At 36.2% G+C, this 15,984-nt stretch overlaps 2 protein-coding genes across 5 annotated transcripts in view; one reads left to right on the top strand and one right to left on the bottom strand.

Annotated features, from left to right (window-relative positions):
* LRRC28 (leucine rich repeat containing 28) overlaps positions 1–7,888 on the bottom strand; it is a 173,600-nt gene extending 165,712 nt beyond the window's left edge. The window contains exons 1-2 of one of the 2 annotated variants that reach the window (XM_059912595.1): positions 7,686–7,888; positions 3,483–3,710 (exon numbers count right to left, since the gene is read on the bottom strand). In XM_059912595.1, coding sequence (XP_059768578.1) covers positions 3,483–3,650 — 168 coding nt within the window. In that variant the 5' untranslated portion in view covers positions 3,651–3,710; positions 7,686–7,888. The remainder of the gene's footprint in view (positions 1–3,482; positions 3,711–7,685) is intronic. The other variant, XM_059912594.1, reaches the window with a different exon arrangement.
* The window catches only part of TTC23 (tetratricopeptide repeat domain 23), a 113,498-nt gene continuing 105,174 nt past the window's right edge, over positions 7,661–15,984 (top strand). For 2 of the 3 annotated variants that reach the window (XM_059912593.1, XM_059912591.1), the window contains exon 1: positions 9,729–9,969. The gene's annotated coding sequence lies outside the window, so the exon portion shown is untranslated. Of the gene's footprint in view, positions 7,731–9,728; positions 9,970–15,984 lie in introns of those variants that run through there. The other variant, XM_059912592.1, reaches the window with a different exon arrangement.

Genomic DNA, 15,984 nt, shown 5'->3' with positions numbered 1-15,984 from the left:
AAGCTCCTGACAAACTCATTCTTCAGGGTGAATGCAAATAGCACCTTCCTTAAAAAATCTTTTACAATCCTGCTACACAGAATTAGATTATGTGTCCTACAAATGTTAGACAGTAGCCAGGCACTGGGGATACAGAATTTAACACAGAGTCCCTGCCCTCAAAGACTCTCAGTCTGGAACTGTTATACCTGTACTATAGACCTTATGCTCTTCTACTTTATATTCTTTTATTTATTCATTCAACAACTATGTGGATGCCTATCAAATACAGAACCTGTATCTCCTATTCTCTTATTAACTTCAAACTACCACAAAGATCAGAGACTTAATAATTCTTGAACTGTATTTAAAATAATTATAGAAAAATTCTTTAAATCATTTTCTAAGATAAATGTTAGGAACCAAAATCTTAATGTTTCCTAACTACTTCTTATTTACCTATTAATTATATAACTGGATTCCTATATAAATTGATTCATTATATTTTAAACAGTTTTAAGACTTTTCAGTTATACAAATAAGTGGTAATACTGTATAATGAAATACTGCTAAAAAGTATTTTAAAATATAAAATGTTCCTACCCTTTGACCCAGCAATCCTACTTTTGAGACCTGATCCTAAATACAAGGATGTATATATATTTCTTGGCCTAGAATTTAGTGGAATGAGAATGAAGTGAAGAGAGAAATCTGCAGAGAAATATGTAGAGTATGATTCCCTTTTGTTGTTTAAAAAGGGAAAAAAATACAGACTACATAATTACATAAACACAAGCAAAGGAGTGGAAGGACAAAACCAAACTATTAACACTGGTTATTCCAAAGCACAGAATTGGAGGAATAGAAAGAGAAACTACTACTTTCCATATATTTCTTATGTTGGTTGCTATAAGGGCACATATTTTTATATGTAAAATATGAACAGTTTATTCTTTTGTATATAAAAAAGGCTTTTCCCTGTGCTTTATTTTTAATATGGGCATTCTCCAAGTTCTAAGCATCTGACATACAATCATCCTACAAATATAAACCATAGTGCAATACTGAGCAGCTTGAAGGGAAAAAGGAAGGACAGAAGTCAGGCATTAGTGACTCCTCACCAGGAGGCTTCATACGAAGAGGGGAGAAGGGGAATGCTGAGGAGAAGACATTTAAACACAATAAAACAATGTTAATAAGAAATAATAAAACAATGTGGAAATGGAAATAATTGGCAGGTTCCCAAGCTTCTCTTAAAAAAAAAAAAAAAGGCCAATTAACTCATAATGTGTTTGAGATAGTATATGCTTCCAATAATGTGTTTTTTTCCTTTGGACAGTATTGCAGTTTAAGTCAAATTTTACATACTAAATCTCTATTATTTCCATAGGAAATATACTTTATCAATAACACCAGCAAACATTCTAAAAGCCTGCAGTCACTAGTTTGGAGCACTCAAGGGCAAGTACTGTTTCATCAGCTTTGAAAACCTGTGCAGTATGCCATTCTCAGACTATGCTGGATATAAGTAAGCTGTCTTATACTCAGTATAGTCACGGAATGGTATGCTTGCTACCATTCCCACCATCCCGGTATCTGTATGGCACTTTACAGTTTAAAAAGCTCTTTGATACAAAGGAATCAAATGTTCCAGCTAAGAGAAAGCATTAAAATAAAATATATACACCTACCATTATAAACATATGCAACAATTTAATCTTCAGTGACTAAAAAGGTGGCAAAGCATGAACTTGAAATGTATGCTTGGGAGCCATTATATCAGTTAAAATTGTATAGTAGACACTTAAATATTTTCATAAATAGAAAACTGCAGCCAAGAAACGGCCACAAAACCAAAAGTTTATTGTAACATTTATAAGCAAAGGCCAATTTCTTCTACCCGTGGACTATAACTGATGGTTGAGAAGTAATCCACTCACAACCTTTTCTTTGTACATCAACAACAAACATGAGAAAATGTGGGCTGTAATCCTTGAGAAATTATTTCTTACACCACTTCTCCAGAGGGCGGAAAAACACTAGGTAAATACGGTTTCACTTCATGCAATGATGATCTCGCAAAAAGGATTAATATAACTATATACAGATTATTAAAGTTTGAAAAGTGAAAAATCTAATTTAAAAAAATCTAATTAGGCATGCAAAATAATATATACACAAATATGTCAAACACTAAATATAAAAGATATACTTGCACTTACTTTCAGAGACAACAAAGATAAACAAATTTGATAATGCTTTCTACACATTGTAGGTATTTTGCACAGACTAACTAAAACTTTTCCAGAAAAACACTCCATATATATGAGGCCAGTAAGGCATATTTTCAGATACTCAGATACTTTCAGAGAAGGGAATGAAAAATGGGTCTGTTCACAAAGAAACAACAAGAATGCATAAATCATCTAAAGTGGAAAAGAACTAGAATTCAAAGTGTAAGATTTAAATGAGGTTCAGTGATAATCAGAAAAGGCCACATAAAGCAAAATCCATTTAAAACAGAGACCAAATATCATGATAAACAGTGGGAATAAAAAGTTTGACAGGCACACTCTCTTGAAAAATATTTTAGATTTTTAATCTCATATGTAATAAAATTTAGGTTATAATGATAACTATGTGCTTATTCTTAGAACATAAAAAGAGTGAATCAAATGTTGGCTTTTGTGGCAAAAATTTTTCCAACAAATTGGATGACAGCCCAATTCAAAGTCATCTGATTTTCACAGTGCAATCATAAAGAAGGTTTTTTGGTTTTGGGTTTTTTTCAAAACACTCAAAGGCTACATCAAGCCTCCTAATGCCTGTCTTAATACTTTAATCTTCAAATCATTCCCTTTTTAAATACGTCTAAATCAAAGTCATCCTTGTTGGTCTTTCTCTTCTTTACTTTTTAACTGGTCTGTTGGGTACTGTAACATCCATAAATCATCTAAGAATCTTAACACACAAAGAAAGCACAGGCCCAGAGAGATGCACAGGCTAAGTGAAGAGGGGTTTCTGAATAGGGACTAATTTTTTTTTTTATTTTATTGGAGTATAGTTGATTTACAATGTTGTGTTAGTTTCAGGTGTATAGCGAAGTGATTCAGTTGTACATATATTGATACATGTATTCATTCTTCTTCAGGTTCTTTTCTTAGATAGCTTATCACAGAATATTGAGTAGAATTCCCTGTGCTATACAGTAGGTCCTTGCTGGTTATCTATCTTATATGTAGTAGTGTGTGGGACTAATTTTATAAGTGGTATATTAGTGAATATTTTGCTTTCCTACACGACTCTTAAAACTTCATAACTGCAAGAACTTGGATAGTGAATTCTCATGTAATGAGAAGCCCCTGTATGTGTACTTTTATTACCTGTCTATACAACAAGAGGGGATATAATCTTGGTCTGAATATCTTAAGATATATAAAATATATCTTGGTCAGGACCACATTATAAATGACTTTTTTTTTTAATGCAACATAATACTGTACCAAGGTTGTAAGGGAGTTCCTTTTCATGTAGAGTCTCTCCAAGTACTGTAGTCCCTCATCTTTTAGTAACTCCAATGGGAAATGCTGCAGATTCCTATAATTTAAGAACAAATTCTTGTGCTTTTCCAGCCTTGCCACAGAGATCGTCTTACAAAGTTCAGATGCCATGACTGAACATATCCCATCAGGCACACTGCAGCACTACATCTTGTCAAAATTGGTCCATTTCTAAAGAGAACAAAAAAATGGGAAATTATGATACTGCTAACAAATGTTGCCAAATAAACCAGTCAGCATATATAGCTATTTGCAGATATTAAAAAGAGAGTTATACATCCATTCCTATATTTTTCTTTTATAAGAAAACTAAATTTTCACACATATTTATAAGGAGATTAAAATGAATAACTATTTAATAAAAATACTCTCACTATTTAAGCAATATTTACTACTTAGTAGAAATAGTCCTATTTGAAAAAAGTAGTTCTTGAACTTGAGATAGGAATCCCTATCTAAGAGAACAGAGACCAGTTTCATAACATGCAACCAAACAAAGAGCTTAAAAAATTAGACACAGCAAACCCATTTCCTTCTTGAACTACCTCATTTTGTCTTTAGCTTAAAACATTTTAAAAATATTTAAATGTGGGCTTCCTTAGTGGCGCAGTGGTTGAGAATCTGCCTGCCAATGCAGGGGACACGGGTTCGAGGTCTGGTCTGGGAAGATCCCACATGCCACGGAGCAACTGGGCCCATGAGCCACAATTACTGAGCCTGCGCGTCTGGAGCCTGTGCCCCGCAACAGGAGGGGCCACGATAGTGGGAGGCCCGCGCACCGCGATGAAGAGTGGCCCCCGCTTGCCACAACTAGAGAAAGCCCTCGCACAGAAACGAAGACCCAACACAGCCATAAGTTAAATTAATTAATTAATTAATTTTTTAAAAAGATAAAGTCCAAACAAATTTAAAAATATATATATATTTAAATGTATATAATATAAAATATAACTAGACCACTTACAGCTTCATTTTCTTCACTTCTTACTATCTAAATATTGTCCTATATTCTAATATTTTCTTTCTTTTATCTCTTTATTCTCTTTTCTTTCTTTCTTCTTAGCTTTGCAGATGATCAAAAGTAGCAAAGAAACAGGCCTGGGAACACAGAGTTTTACTTAATTATTTCAATGAAAGAAGAAATACTGCACTAGGAAATAAGAATCCTGTACTTTTCTATTACAATCTTTCTGGGCCTTAGTTGCCTAACATAAAATGGAGACAGCAATTTATTGGTAAGGGCCAGAACCCAGAACAGATTAAATTCCTTTCTAGCTCCAAATTGACAAGGATAGGAAGAGAAATAACATTTCCCATCTTATCAACTAGGCACAGGGCAGAAACAAACTTCACATCACTTACCACAAGAAGAAACAAACTCAGAGATTCAATAATTTGTCCAAGGTCAAACAGCTCATAAGGGAACAAGGATTTTTTTTTCTTGGGCTGGGGAAGGGTGTCCAGTGGATTTCTAAGCCTGAAGTCTTTATACACACAGACTGACAGGATTCCACAGGATACTAAGAAAATGCTAAAACACTAAAAACAAGTTAAGCTTTGTTCAAAGATTCTACTCTGGTTTTCCAGGGCACCCTTTCTCAAACTCTCCAAAGAGAAGTACCTTTCAAAGAAAATGTTTTTTCTTAAGAAAAACTATTTTCACTGGGAATTAATACCAAGTTAGTACAAAATGCAGTATCATAAGCTTTCAATAAGCAGAGTTTTCTAACTTCTTGGTTATTTTCTATTATTTCCAAACTCTTAATTCCCAACTAATAAGAAAGTATTTGCTATGTTATATAAAAGGTCAGAGAATATGGAGTATTCAATTATATCCCCAATGCAACATGAGAGTCCAGTACCTTCCCGTATTTATACTAGCTACTCACTTACCTATTTTTATGAGACATATTACTTGACTTTGAACAAGATACTCAATCTTTCCACATCTTAATTCTCTCCCTGTAAAGCAAGGGGAACTAGGCTAGAAATAACATCGTTGATTGTATTTAGAAAGGGAAGCTTTCTGCGTAATTATTCACTGAAATAGTAAACTAGAAGCTGTTTAGATGTCTCACAAGCATCTCAAACTTAACACATTCAAAAAGAGTTTTCGATATTCATCACCAATCCAAATCTTCCCCCGTCGTTCTAACCACCAGGAAAGCCGGAAGTCATGAATGATTCCTCCACCACCTCCAATCTATCACAAGGCTTATGGTTTCCATCTCCAAAATACACTCAAATCTATCCACATCTCTCCATCTGCCCAAATGGAAAGCCACTGTCATCTCCTGCCTTGCCATATGTATTACTGGTCTCCCTGTGTCCACTCAAGTCACTTTGCAATACATTAATCACTTAGCTGGGAGCCTTTAAAAAAGTAAATCCAACTATGTCTCCCTCTCTTTCTCAGGTAAACTTGCTCCCTAGTCACATGCATTCTAAATAAACCCTTCAAAAGTTTTTTAAGAAAAATTAAACTTACCAAGTATTGAGGGCTCTTCACAATCCGGCCCCACCCACTTCTCCAGCCTGGCAGCACCCTCCCTGGCTTCTCACCAAACTCCTGGGCTTTTCTAGTGTTTGAAAGTGCTAAACTCTTCTTCACACCACTTCCTGCTCTCCTTTAGCCTTTGAAAGCACTGTCCCAACGCCCTTCAGGTTTCAACGTAAAAATCACTTCCCCATCCCAAGCTAAAGTCTTCTCTCTTACTCTTTCTTTGTAGGACTCTTCACAATTTGTAATCTATATATTTATTGGTGTATCTATCTATCGTCAATCTAGCCAAGAGACTGTACCGTAAACTCCTGAGGGCAGAGACCTTGCTGTTTTCTTTACATTTGTATACCCGCCTCTAGCACAAAGCAGGCCCTCAAACAGCTGATGAACAGCTGACAGTAGGACATGTGAGTAATATTGCAAGGTAGATTTTTTTTCACCTCTGATCTAAAGTCAGCTTGTAGATACTATATGCTGAGTGTGTGCTATGTGCAATAAAGATCTCTCAATCCTTAAAACTCTGCACTGCAATAGACATTATTTAGCCTATTTTATAGATGAGGAAACTGAGTTTCTCAGAGGGTAACTTGCCAGAATACCAACCCAGGTGTTCAACTCCAAAGCCTGTGCACTGCTCTACAAGGCAGACTTTCATGAACTTCAGTGGGGCCTCTGCTTCTTCTTATTATTATTTAAGCGGTAGGCAAAGCTTATACAAATTTAAGACTACAAAGCAAAACCCACACTCCCTGATGGGAAGATCCAATAAGAGAATACAGTGTAACCTGATGGCTTTCCTTCGAATCCTGCTGAATCCTGATGGGTGGGATTGGTTGCCCTTAAAACGCCATTACACTCTGTTAAAATGCGTCTTGCTAGGAAGGCAGTTTGGGAGATGAAATCTACACAAATGAAATCTGAAAGCTTCCAATAATAAATAATGATAATGGTTTTCCGTATGCATTCACTGGCAATGCACAGCCTTTACCAGGATAATTTTCTTATACATATTCCCTTCACTACCTCTTATCTACAATTAAAAGCAAATGGTATACTTAATATTAGCTGTACACAACTGCACCTGCATAACAGTTTTCTGACAGATAAACACCAATCCACTCCATTATTATTTAAAGCAAACTAACCTTTCCATCTTAAGAAAATTCCACACATTTTAAAACAGGTGTGTTTTAAGGGAAAGGAGTCCCTTAGATTGACTTCCGTACTTAATTCAGTGGAATACCCACTCCAATTTCCTAATATTGTAGATTAATGAATTAAAACACGCACATTAAAAGCATTTGTTAAAGGTTATTTTCTCAGTACTGAAAAGAAGGCTGGCAGAAGTCTTAGGCAAAACACATGCCGTTTTGCCCGAGTTAACGAAACACTCTGGTCGTTAGAGTTTGGAAGCAGTGAGCCCAGTGGCAGGGATTTCACAGACCCCATATCGAGATTCTCCGACCACCGAGGGCGAGGAGGGCCCGGCAGCTGTGGCGACCCGAGGCCCAGACGGGCCCGCTCGGGCCGGGGTCCACTCGCTGCAGCCCGGACGCTTCTGCCAGACCCAGCCTCAGGGCCGGGGGTCGGGCCAGAGGCCCTTGCTACGTGAGCCACCCGGAACGGCAAAGTGCTACACTCACCTCGACCAGCGAAGCCAGCACTCCCGGGCGCAGGGGCACTGGACGGCAAGCCGGGACTCGGCGGGCGGGGCGGGGCGGGGCGGGGCGCCGGGAGGGGACTGGGCGGGGCGCGGACGACGCGGGGCGGGACGGGACGGAACCCTCACTTCAGAGGGTTGGGGGAAGACAGAGCGGAGGAGAAGAAGACGGAACCTCGCGATAATGCTCCACCGTTCTCGCGGTTTTTACGATAGATCGCACGAGAGGCTTGTTTTCCAAGCGATGTGCCTATTGGCCAAGAATGTGGCTTCTCCGCGACTTGGCCCCGCCCCTGACTCGGTCTTTGCTTCCGGCTCCGGCTTCCGGGTTTGCTGTTGAGATCAGCTTTTTGCTCAGAATTTGGAGGGGGTAGTTTAGCCGGCTCCAGCCTCAGGGACCGTCAGTAACTGATCAGTTCTTTCATTCATGCATTCACTGATGCACTCGTCCTCTCATTCAATGCATACGTTGAGAAATTACAACAGTAATAACACCCAGTCGCTTTACTGTATACCAGGCAGCGTTCTGAGATCAGTGCATAGGTTATCTCAACCCTCACAACAATCCTATGACACAGGTACTATTACTATACTCGTATGACGGATGAAAAACTTAGGTCAGGTAGGTTTATGTAATATGGCCAAGGTTAGTAATCAAGTAGTGAGCTTAAGCCCAGTATAAAAGAAGTCACTGCGCGCTGGCAGGTTCGTTCCAAGCGTGAGGCAGTAACCTAGTCTCTGCTCTTGAAATACCGTAGGTCTGCTGTGAGAAACAATCGTTAAAACGACAGTAACAACTTTGTAAGTTAAATATTCTGGCAGTTCCTAGCATGACTGAGTAGGCCATCAATAAATATTTCTTCAAGACAGAATTTCCTATGTCAGCAGAGTCATCAAAGGAAGAGACCTTTATGATGGTAAAAAGAAAAAAAAAATCAAAGCATTGTTAAGGAACAGCAAAAAAAAAATTTTTTTTAAGTACCTTGCTTGTTAACAACCTAGAAAGCAGAGTTATATTAAATAAAAATAAGACCTATCTCAAAACAAAGTATGAGTTATAATGAAATACCAATTATCTATTTAGTAAACCTGGTCTTCAGAAGTTACTGAAGTATATGGATGGTATATGTCATGTACTTCTAAGACCTTTTATACAGGTTTCCAAATACTTAAGAATTTGTAGTACTTAGAACTTTTTTGCTAGACTTAAAATGAGGAAATCTTCAGTTTATGTAAAAACAAAAATCTTTCGGTTATTAAACATCAACCCAAATAATATATATTTGCTCCTAATATGGAAGAATCACACATACAAAAAAGGCTTCACTATATAGATAGAACAATTTTTAAAAAGTAATCAATGTTAGTCTCTTAGTTTTCATTACTTAAAAAATGAAATATTTTAATGCATTAGTTTGACATCTGATATTTGATCATGAAAAATGAATCATCTTAAAACAACTTCTGCCCTCTGAAACTGACACAAAAGTAGCCATGTGATTCTTCGCATTAGTATATTATCCTATGGCCACTCTTAAAAGTTCTCTAAATTTGTCAAGTGACAGTTTCACATTTTGCCTCCCTCAGAACAAGGGGGCGGGACTTCCCTGGCGGTCCAGTGGTTAAGACTTCCCTTTCCAGTGCAGGGGGTGTGGGTTCTATCCCTGGTGGGGGAGCTAAGATACCACAGGCCTCCTGGCCAAAAAAACCAAAACATAAAACAGAAGCAATATTATAACAAATTCAACAAAGACTTAAAAAAAAGAAAAAAGTCCACATCAAAAAGGTCTTTAAAAAAAAAAGCGGGGGGTGGGGTGGGAATCCTCTAATACAAAGTACTGATTGGGCAATCTTTGGCAAACTTTAACATCATCAGGCAGCGATACCACTTTAAGAAAATTCCAAGGAAAGGACAACCCCATTTTAAAATTCCCACCCCTGGCTCCCAAGGATTGGGTTGCAAACTTAGATAAAACACTATTCTCCACTCCCTATTGGTGCATGCTCTATCATTCATTCTCCCTGGAATTTTGTGAGGTACTAAGTTGCTTTACGGGAAAAGGCTGCTCCAATTTAGCCTGGAATTGCTCTACTTTAGACTTTTTCTGGTTATCAATCTGTACAAAGAATCACCAAACTGAAACAGCGTGGACCAAACTGATAAATCAGGCTGCCGAGACAATTGTGTAATTCGATCGAAAAAGAAACGGACAACCTCTCAAGCACATCGGGTAATTGACAAAGGATTTTACGACACAGTGAGAGATGTAAGAGTTAAACTTTTCTGATTTTGTGGTTTTTTTTTGCTAGTTTTAAAGGAGTAAGTGTCAAAGGAAAAGCAGATAAAATGCTGGCATAATGTAAGAGTGGCAGGAAGAGAGTTTTTCAGAGGGTGTTTTTAGAAAGAACATTATTCGCAGATTAGCAATGGATTTTTGAATGGTAAAGGGAAAAAGGTAGTAAGATTAATAACAGATTATTTTATACTCCAAGAAGCTGTGGTTTTTTGTTGCTTTAATATGGATTTAGAGGAACACTTAGTAATATTATTGTAATTATCAAGGGAAATGAATATTTTTGTATGTATATTGTCATACCTAGCATAATAGACAATCCAGCTGTTAAAAGATATAAGAGAAAATTATCGTCATCTTTGGACCCAAGTTTTGTGTATATTTGTAGATTCAGAGATCCAGGGACAGATCTGCTAACAACAAAGGAAAACATAATATTGGTATATGAAACAGAATCAGTAGATAATGAATGTAAGGATAAATTCTCAAAAATGAAATCCAGCATTTATACTTTCAAAAATGATATTTTCACTAAAACTAAAATATAAAAGTTCAGGAAGTACTGATAAATGAGGATAATATATATTAAAACATATTTGAAATAGCAACATTTTTTAAAAATCCAGCCCAATAAAAAATTCCAAAATATAGCATCTTAAAGATTCTTCAAACATTAATTCAACTAGTAAATATAATACCTTGTAGCACATCTATACCTCTACAAGGCCTAACTCAGAGTAGGTATGCAATAAATATTTGTTGAGGGTCCTCTGTTAATCCATATATGGGGATATAAAGTAATAAAATACAGTCTCTCAAGAAGCTCATACTCTTAGCTGGGAGAAAGAGACTCAAAAAGTTTAAATGAAGACTTCTGGATAGTTTTTGGTGCATAGATGACTGCTGTAGACCCTAGGTGCTTCAGGTGCTCAGATCAGTGTGAGCAGAAATATTCAGGGAGAGTTTCACAGTAGGGTTAAGACACATTTTGGGCTTGAGCAATGAGCAAACTTTCAGTAGATAGAAAAGAAATGAAACGGCATCCCGGGTAGTGGGTGAGTTGTTAGCAAATATATGCAGCCTAAAGAACAGAGAATAATTAGCTCTGATGCAGCAAAAGCTTCATTTGGGGACCTTGGTATAATAAAAAAAATTTTTAAAAGCATGAGAAGTTACACGAAAAGTCAAAATTGCCAGAATTAAGGAGTTTGATCCTGCATTTTAAAGGTAATATTTGAAAAAGATAAAACTGACATTGCAAGAACAGAGACCAGAAGCTAAGGGGCTAAATACTATAAATAATGGAGTGCAGATTGGTAACAGCCTCGTAAGACATTTTCTCCAAATACCTTCACATGGTTGAATAACATAAATCTTGATGCATTTCTTTCTATTCTTCTAAAGCATTGAGCTTATTTTTTGTTAAACACTACAAATATAAATTTTATTACATGAGGTGTTAGTTGTGGTGTAATAAAACAGTAAAAGTAATTGTTTACATTGCATCAGTTCTTGCTCCCTTTCCCTCAGAATTTAACGGTTTCTTGGTTCTATTTAACTGAATTGAAGGAATTTCAACCAAAAAAAAAAAAGTTGTGACTGAAGAACACCATAGGAAGATGGGAGATATTTGTACTCAGACTGTAGGCTTTCACCTGATCTGTTTCTCTGAGACAAAACTCAGTTCCATACCTCAGTGAGCTGCTACCATGTACCAGATGATATCCTCAGTGTTGGGCAAAAAAAGGTGAATCAAGAACCATCTCCTCCCAAAAAAGCTTCAGGGATACCAAGCAGGGTATTTGTCTCCTGCTTCAAAATTTGCTTCAAAGAACCTGAAGGTCATCTATTTTAAATTCTTTTTTTTTTAATTGGAGTATAATTGCTTTACAATGTTGTGTTAGTTTCTGCTGTACAACGAAGTGACTCAGCTATATGTATACATATATCCTCTCCCTCTTGGACCTCCCACCCACACACCCCCCCTGCATCCCACCCATCTAGGTCATCACAGAGCACCAAGCTGAGCTCCCTGTGCTATACAGCAGGTTCCCACTAGCTATCTATCTGTCTTACTATTGTAAATTCTTGATCAGTGGTTCTTAATCAGATAGATGGAGAAGGAGGTTATCTCTAGCTGTGGAAAAGAATCCTGAGACAAAGTCCCCTGATGACAAATGTGGTAGACTGCAATGCTCACCAAATATTCCATTTACTCCCCTGGATATCTAGCCCTCTTTGGAGTTTGGGAGCAAATGAAATATTAGCAGAAGTGAGGTGGGTCACTTAAGAGCAATGGTAGTGAAAAGCCCATACACAGTTTTTCAATCTCTGTTAGTCTACCATGACTCCTGTTGATGTACAGTTAAACCTTGGTCAGCCTGGATCTCTGAAAGACTGTGGATCAGACATTCCCACTCCCCACCTCCATCTCCACACCCTACTAAATCAAGTGAGTCTGTAGCATGTAAGAGTTAGTATCTTACCTCATTATAGCCTAACTGATCCTGACTACCTAAGCTCTTATCAGCTTTTCCCCTGGGGATATCGGCATTTCATTTATTTCAGTTTTCTTAAGAAAAAAATGCCCTAATCAACTGAGTTTCATCTATCAGGTAGATGATACGTTTGGGGGAAAATCACACTATAAAGATGGTTTGATTGTTCATCCAGTAAACATTTATTGAGGCCTATTAGGTGTCAGGCAATAATACCATGTGACCCATCTATTCGTAGAGCCAGAATGTTAAGATTGATTTTCAAAATTTTTGGAGCCTCTGCCATATTGTCTTTGGGAATCAGTGCTGCCCTATCTTATGAAAGTCTTGTAGTTATAAGATGTATAAAAGTCAGAATTACATATAAAACTGCATCGTGGTTTCATAGCTATTTTTTAACAGCTTTAATAAGGTATAATTTACATACTATACAATTCACTCACTTTAAGGATATAACTCAATGATTTTTTTAGAAAATTTACAGAGTTGTGTAACTATCACCACATTCCAATTTTAGAAAATGTCCATCACTGTAAAAAGATACCTCATGCCCATTTGCAAGCACTTCTCATAACTACCCCCAGCCCAGGCAATCAATAATAAAATTTCTGTCTCTATAGATTTGCCTTTTCTGGACATTTAATACATTAATGCAAATGGAATCATACAATATGTGGTATTTCGCATCTGGCTTCTTTCACTCAGCATGTTTTTGAGGTTTATCCATGTTGTAGTATGTGTCAGTCCTTCATTCCTTTTGTTTTTTTATTGAAGTATAGTTGATTTAGAATATTATACTAGTTTCAAGTATACAACATAGTGATTCAATATTTTTACAGATTATATACTCCATTTAAAGTTATAACAAAATAATGGCTATATTTCTCTGTGGTGTACAATATAACCTTGTTGCTTATTTGTTTGATACATAGTAGTTTGTATCTCTTAACCCCATACCCCTATCTCACTCCTCCCCTCTTCCCTCTCTCCACTGGTAACCATTAGTTTGTTCTCTATATCTCTGAGTCTGATTCCATTTTGTTATATTCATTCAATTCTTTTATTTTTTTTAGATTCCACATGTAAGTTGTAACCAGTATTTGTCTTTGTCTGACTTATTTCACTAGGCATAATACCCTCTAGGTCCATCCATGTTATTGCAAATGGCAGAATTTTATTATTTTTTATGGCTGAGTAATAATCCATTGTATGTGTATGTATGTGTATATATATATATATATATATCTCACATATTCTTTATACATTCGTCTGTTGATGTTTGCTTCCAAATCTTGGCTGTTGTAAATAATGCTGCTATGAACATTGGGTGCATGTATATTTTATTTTATTTTCTTCAGATATATGAGTGGAATTATTGCTGGATCATATGGTAGTTCTATTTTTAGTTTTTTGAGGAACCTCCATACTGCTTTTCATAGTGGCTGCACAAATTTATTCTCACCAATAATGTATAAGGATTCCCTTTTTTCTGCATCCCTGCCAACATTTGTTATTTGTGGTCTTTCTGATGATAGCCATTCTGACAGGTGTGAGGTGATATTTCATGTGTATTTGATATGCATTTTTCTGATGATTAGTAATGTGCATCTTTTCATGTGCATGTTAGCCATCTGTATGTCTTCTTTGGAAAAATGTCTATTCAGGTCTTCTGCCCATTTTTTAGTTGGGTTGTTTGTTTTTGTTATTGAGTTATGTGAGCTGATTATATATTTTGCATAGTAACCCCTTATTGATCATAGCATGTGCAAATATTTTCTCCCATTCAATAGGTTGTCTTTCATTTTGTCAATGGTTGTCTTTGCTGTGCAAAAGCTTTTAAGTTTAATTAGGTCCCATTTGTTTATTTTTGCTTTTACTTCTTTTGCTTGAGGAGACAGATCCAAAAAAAATATTGCTACAATTTCTGTCAAAGAGTGTTCTGCCTATGTTCTCTTTTAGGAGTTTTATGATTTCAGGTCTTATATTTAGGTCTTTACTCCACTTTATTTTTGTATATGGTGTGAGGAAATGTTCTTGTCTCATTTTTTTACACGTAGCTGTACAGTTTTCCCAGCACCACTTACTGAAAAGACTGTCTTTTCTCCATTGTATATTCTTGTCTCCTTTGTTGTAGAGTAATTGACCATAAGTGTGTGGGTTTATTTCTGGGCTCTCTATTCTGTTCCATTAATCTATGTGTCTGTGCCAGTATCATGCTGTTTTTATTCCTGTAGCTTTGTAGTAGTCTGAAGTCAGGAAGTGTGATAACTCCAGTTTGTTCTTTTTTCTCAAGATTACTTTGGCAATTTAGGGTCTTTTGTTGTTCCACATAATTTTTAGGATTATTTGTTCTAGTTCTATGAAAAATTTCATGGGTATTTTGATAGAAATTACATTAAATGTGGAGATTGCTTTGGGTAGTATGTACATTTTAACAATATCAATTCTTTGGATCCAAGAACACAGGATATCTTTCCATTTCCTTCATCAAGCTTTTATAATTTTCAGAATTTAAGTCTTTTACCTTTTTGGTTATGTTTATTCCTATCTATTTTATTCTTTTTGATGCAATTTTAAATGGGATTGTTTTCTTGCTTTCTCTTTCTGATTATTAGTATATAGAAAAGCAACAGATTTCTGTATATTAATCTTGTGTCATGCAACTTTGCTGAATTCACTTATTAGTTCTAATAGTTTTTTCGGTGGAGACTTTAGGGTTTTCTATATATAGTATCATGTCATCTAAAATAGTGACAGTTTTGCTTCTTCCCTTCCACTTTAGATGCCTTTTATTTCTTTTTCCTCTCTGATTGCTATGCCTAGGGCTTCTGATACTATGTTAAATAGAAGTGGTGAGAGTGGGCATCTTTGTCTTGTTGCTGATTTTAGAGGAAATACTTTCAGCTTTTCACCAATTAGTATGATGTTAGCTGTGGGTTTGTCATAAATGGCCTTTATTATGTTGAGATATGATACCTCTATAACAACCTTGATGAGAGTTTTTATTATGAATGGATGTTGAATTTTGTCAAATGCTTTTTCTGTGTGTATTGAGATTATCATGTGATTTTTATTCTTTCTTTTATTAATGTGCTATATCAGATTGATTGATTTATAAATATTGAACCATCCTTACATCCCTGGAACAAATCCCACTTGATCATGGTGTATGATCCTTTTTATATATTGTTGAATTTGGTTTCCTAATATTTTGTTGAGGATTTTTTCATGTATATTCATCAGAGATATTAGCCTGTAATTTTCTTTTTTTGTACTACCCTTGTCTGGTTTTGGTATCAGGGTAGTGGGAGCCTCAAGGAATGAATTTGGGAGTGTTCTGTCCCCTTCAATTTTTGGAATAGTTTAAGAAGGATGGGTATTAGCTTTTCTTTATATGTTTGGCAGAATACCCCTGTGAAGCCGTTCAGTCCTGGACTTTGGTTTGTTGGGAGGTTTTTTTTATTATTATTACAAATTCAATATCTCTACT

The sequence above is a fragment of the Balaenoptera ricei genome, chromosome 2 (assembly GCF_028023285.1).
Source record: "Balaenoptera ricei isolate mBalRic1 chromosome 2, mBalRic1.hap2, whole genome shotgun sequence".
In the NCBI taxonomy this organism is placed as follows: Eukaryota; Metazoa; Chordata; class Mammalia; order Artiodactyla; family Balaenopteridae; genus Balaenoptera; species Balaenoptera ricei.
This window is presented reverse-complemented; position numbering and strand designations above follow the sequence as displayed.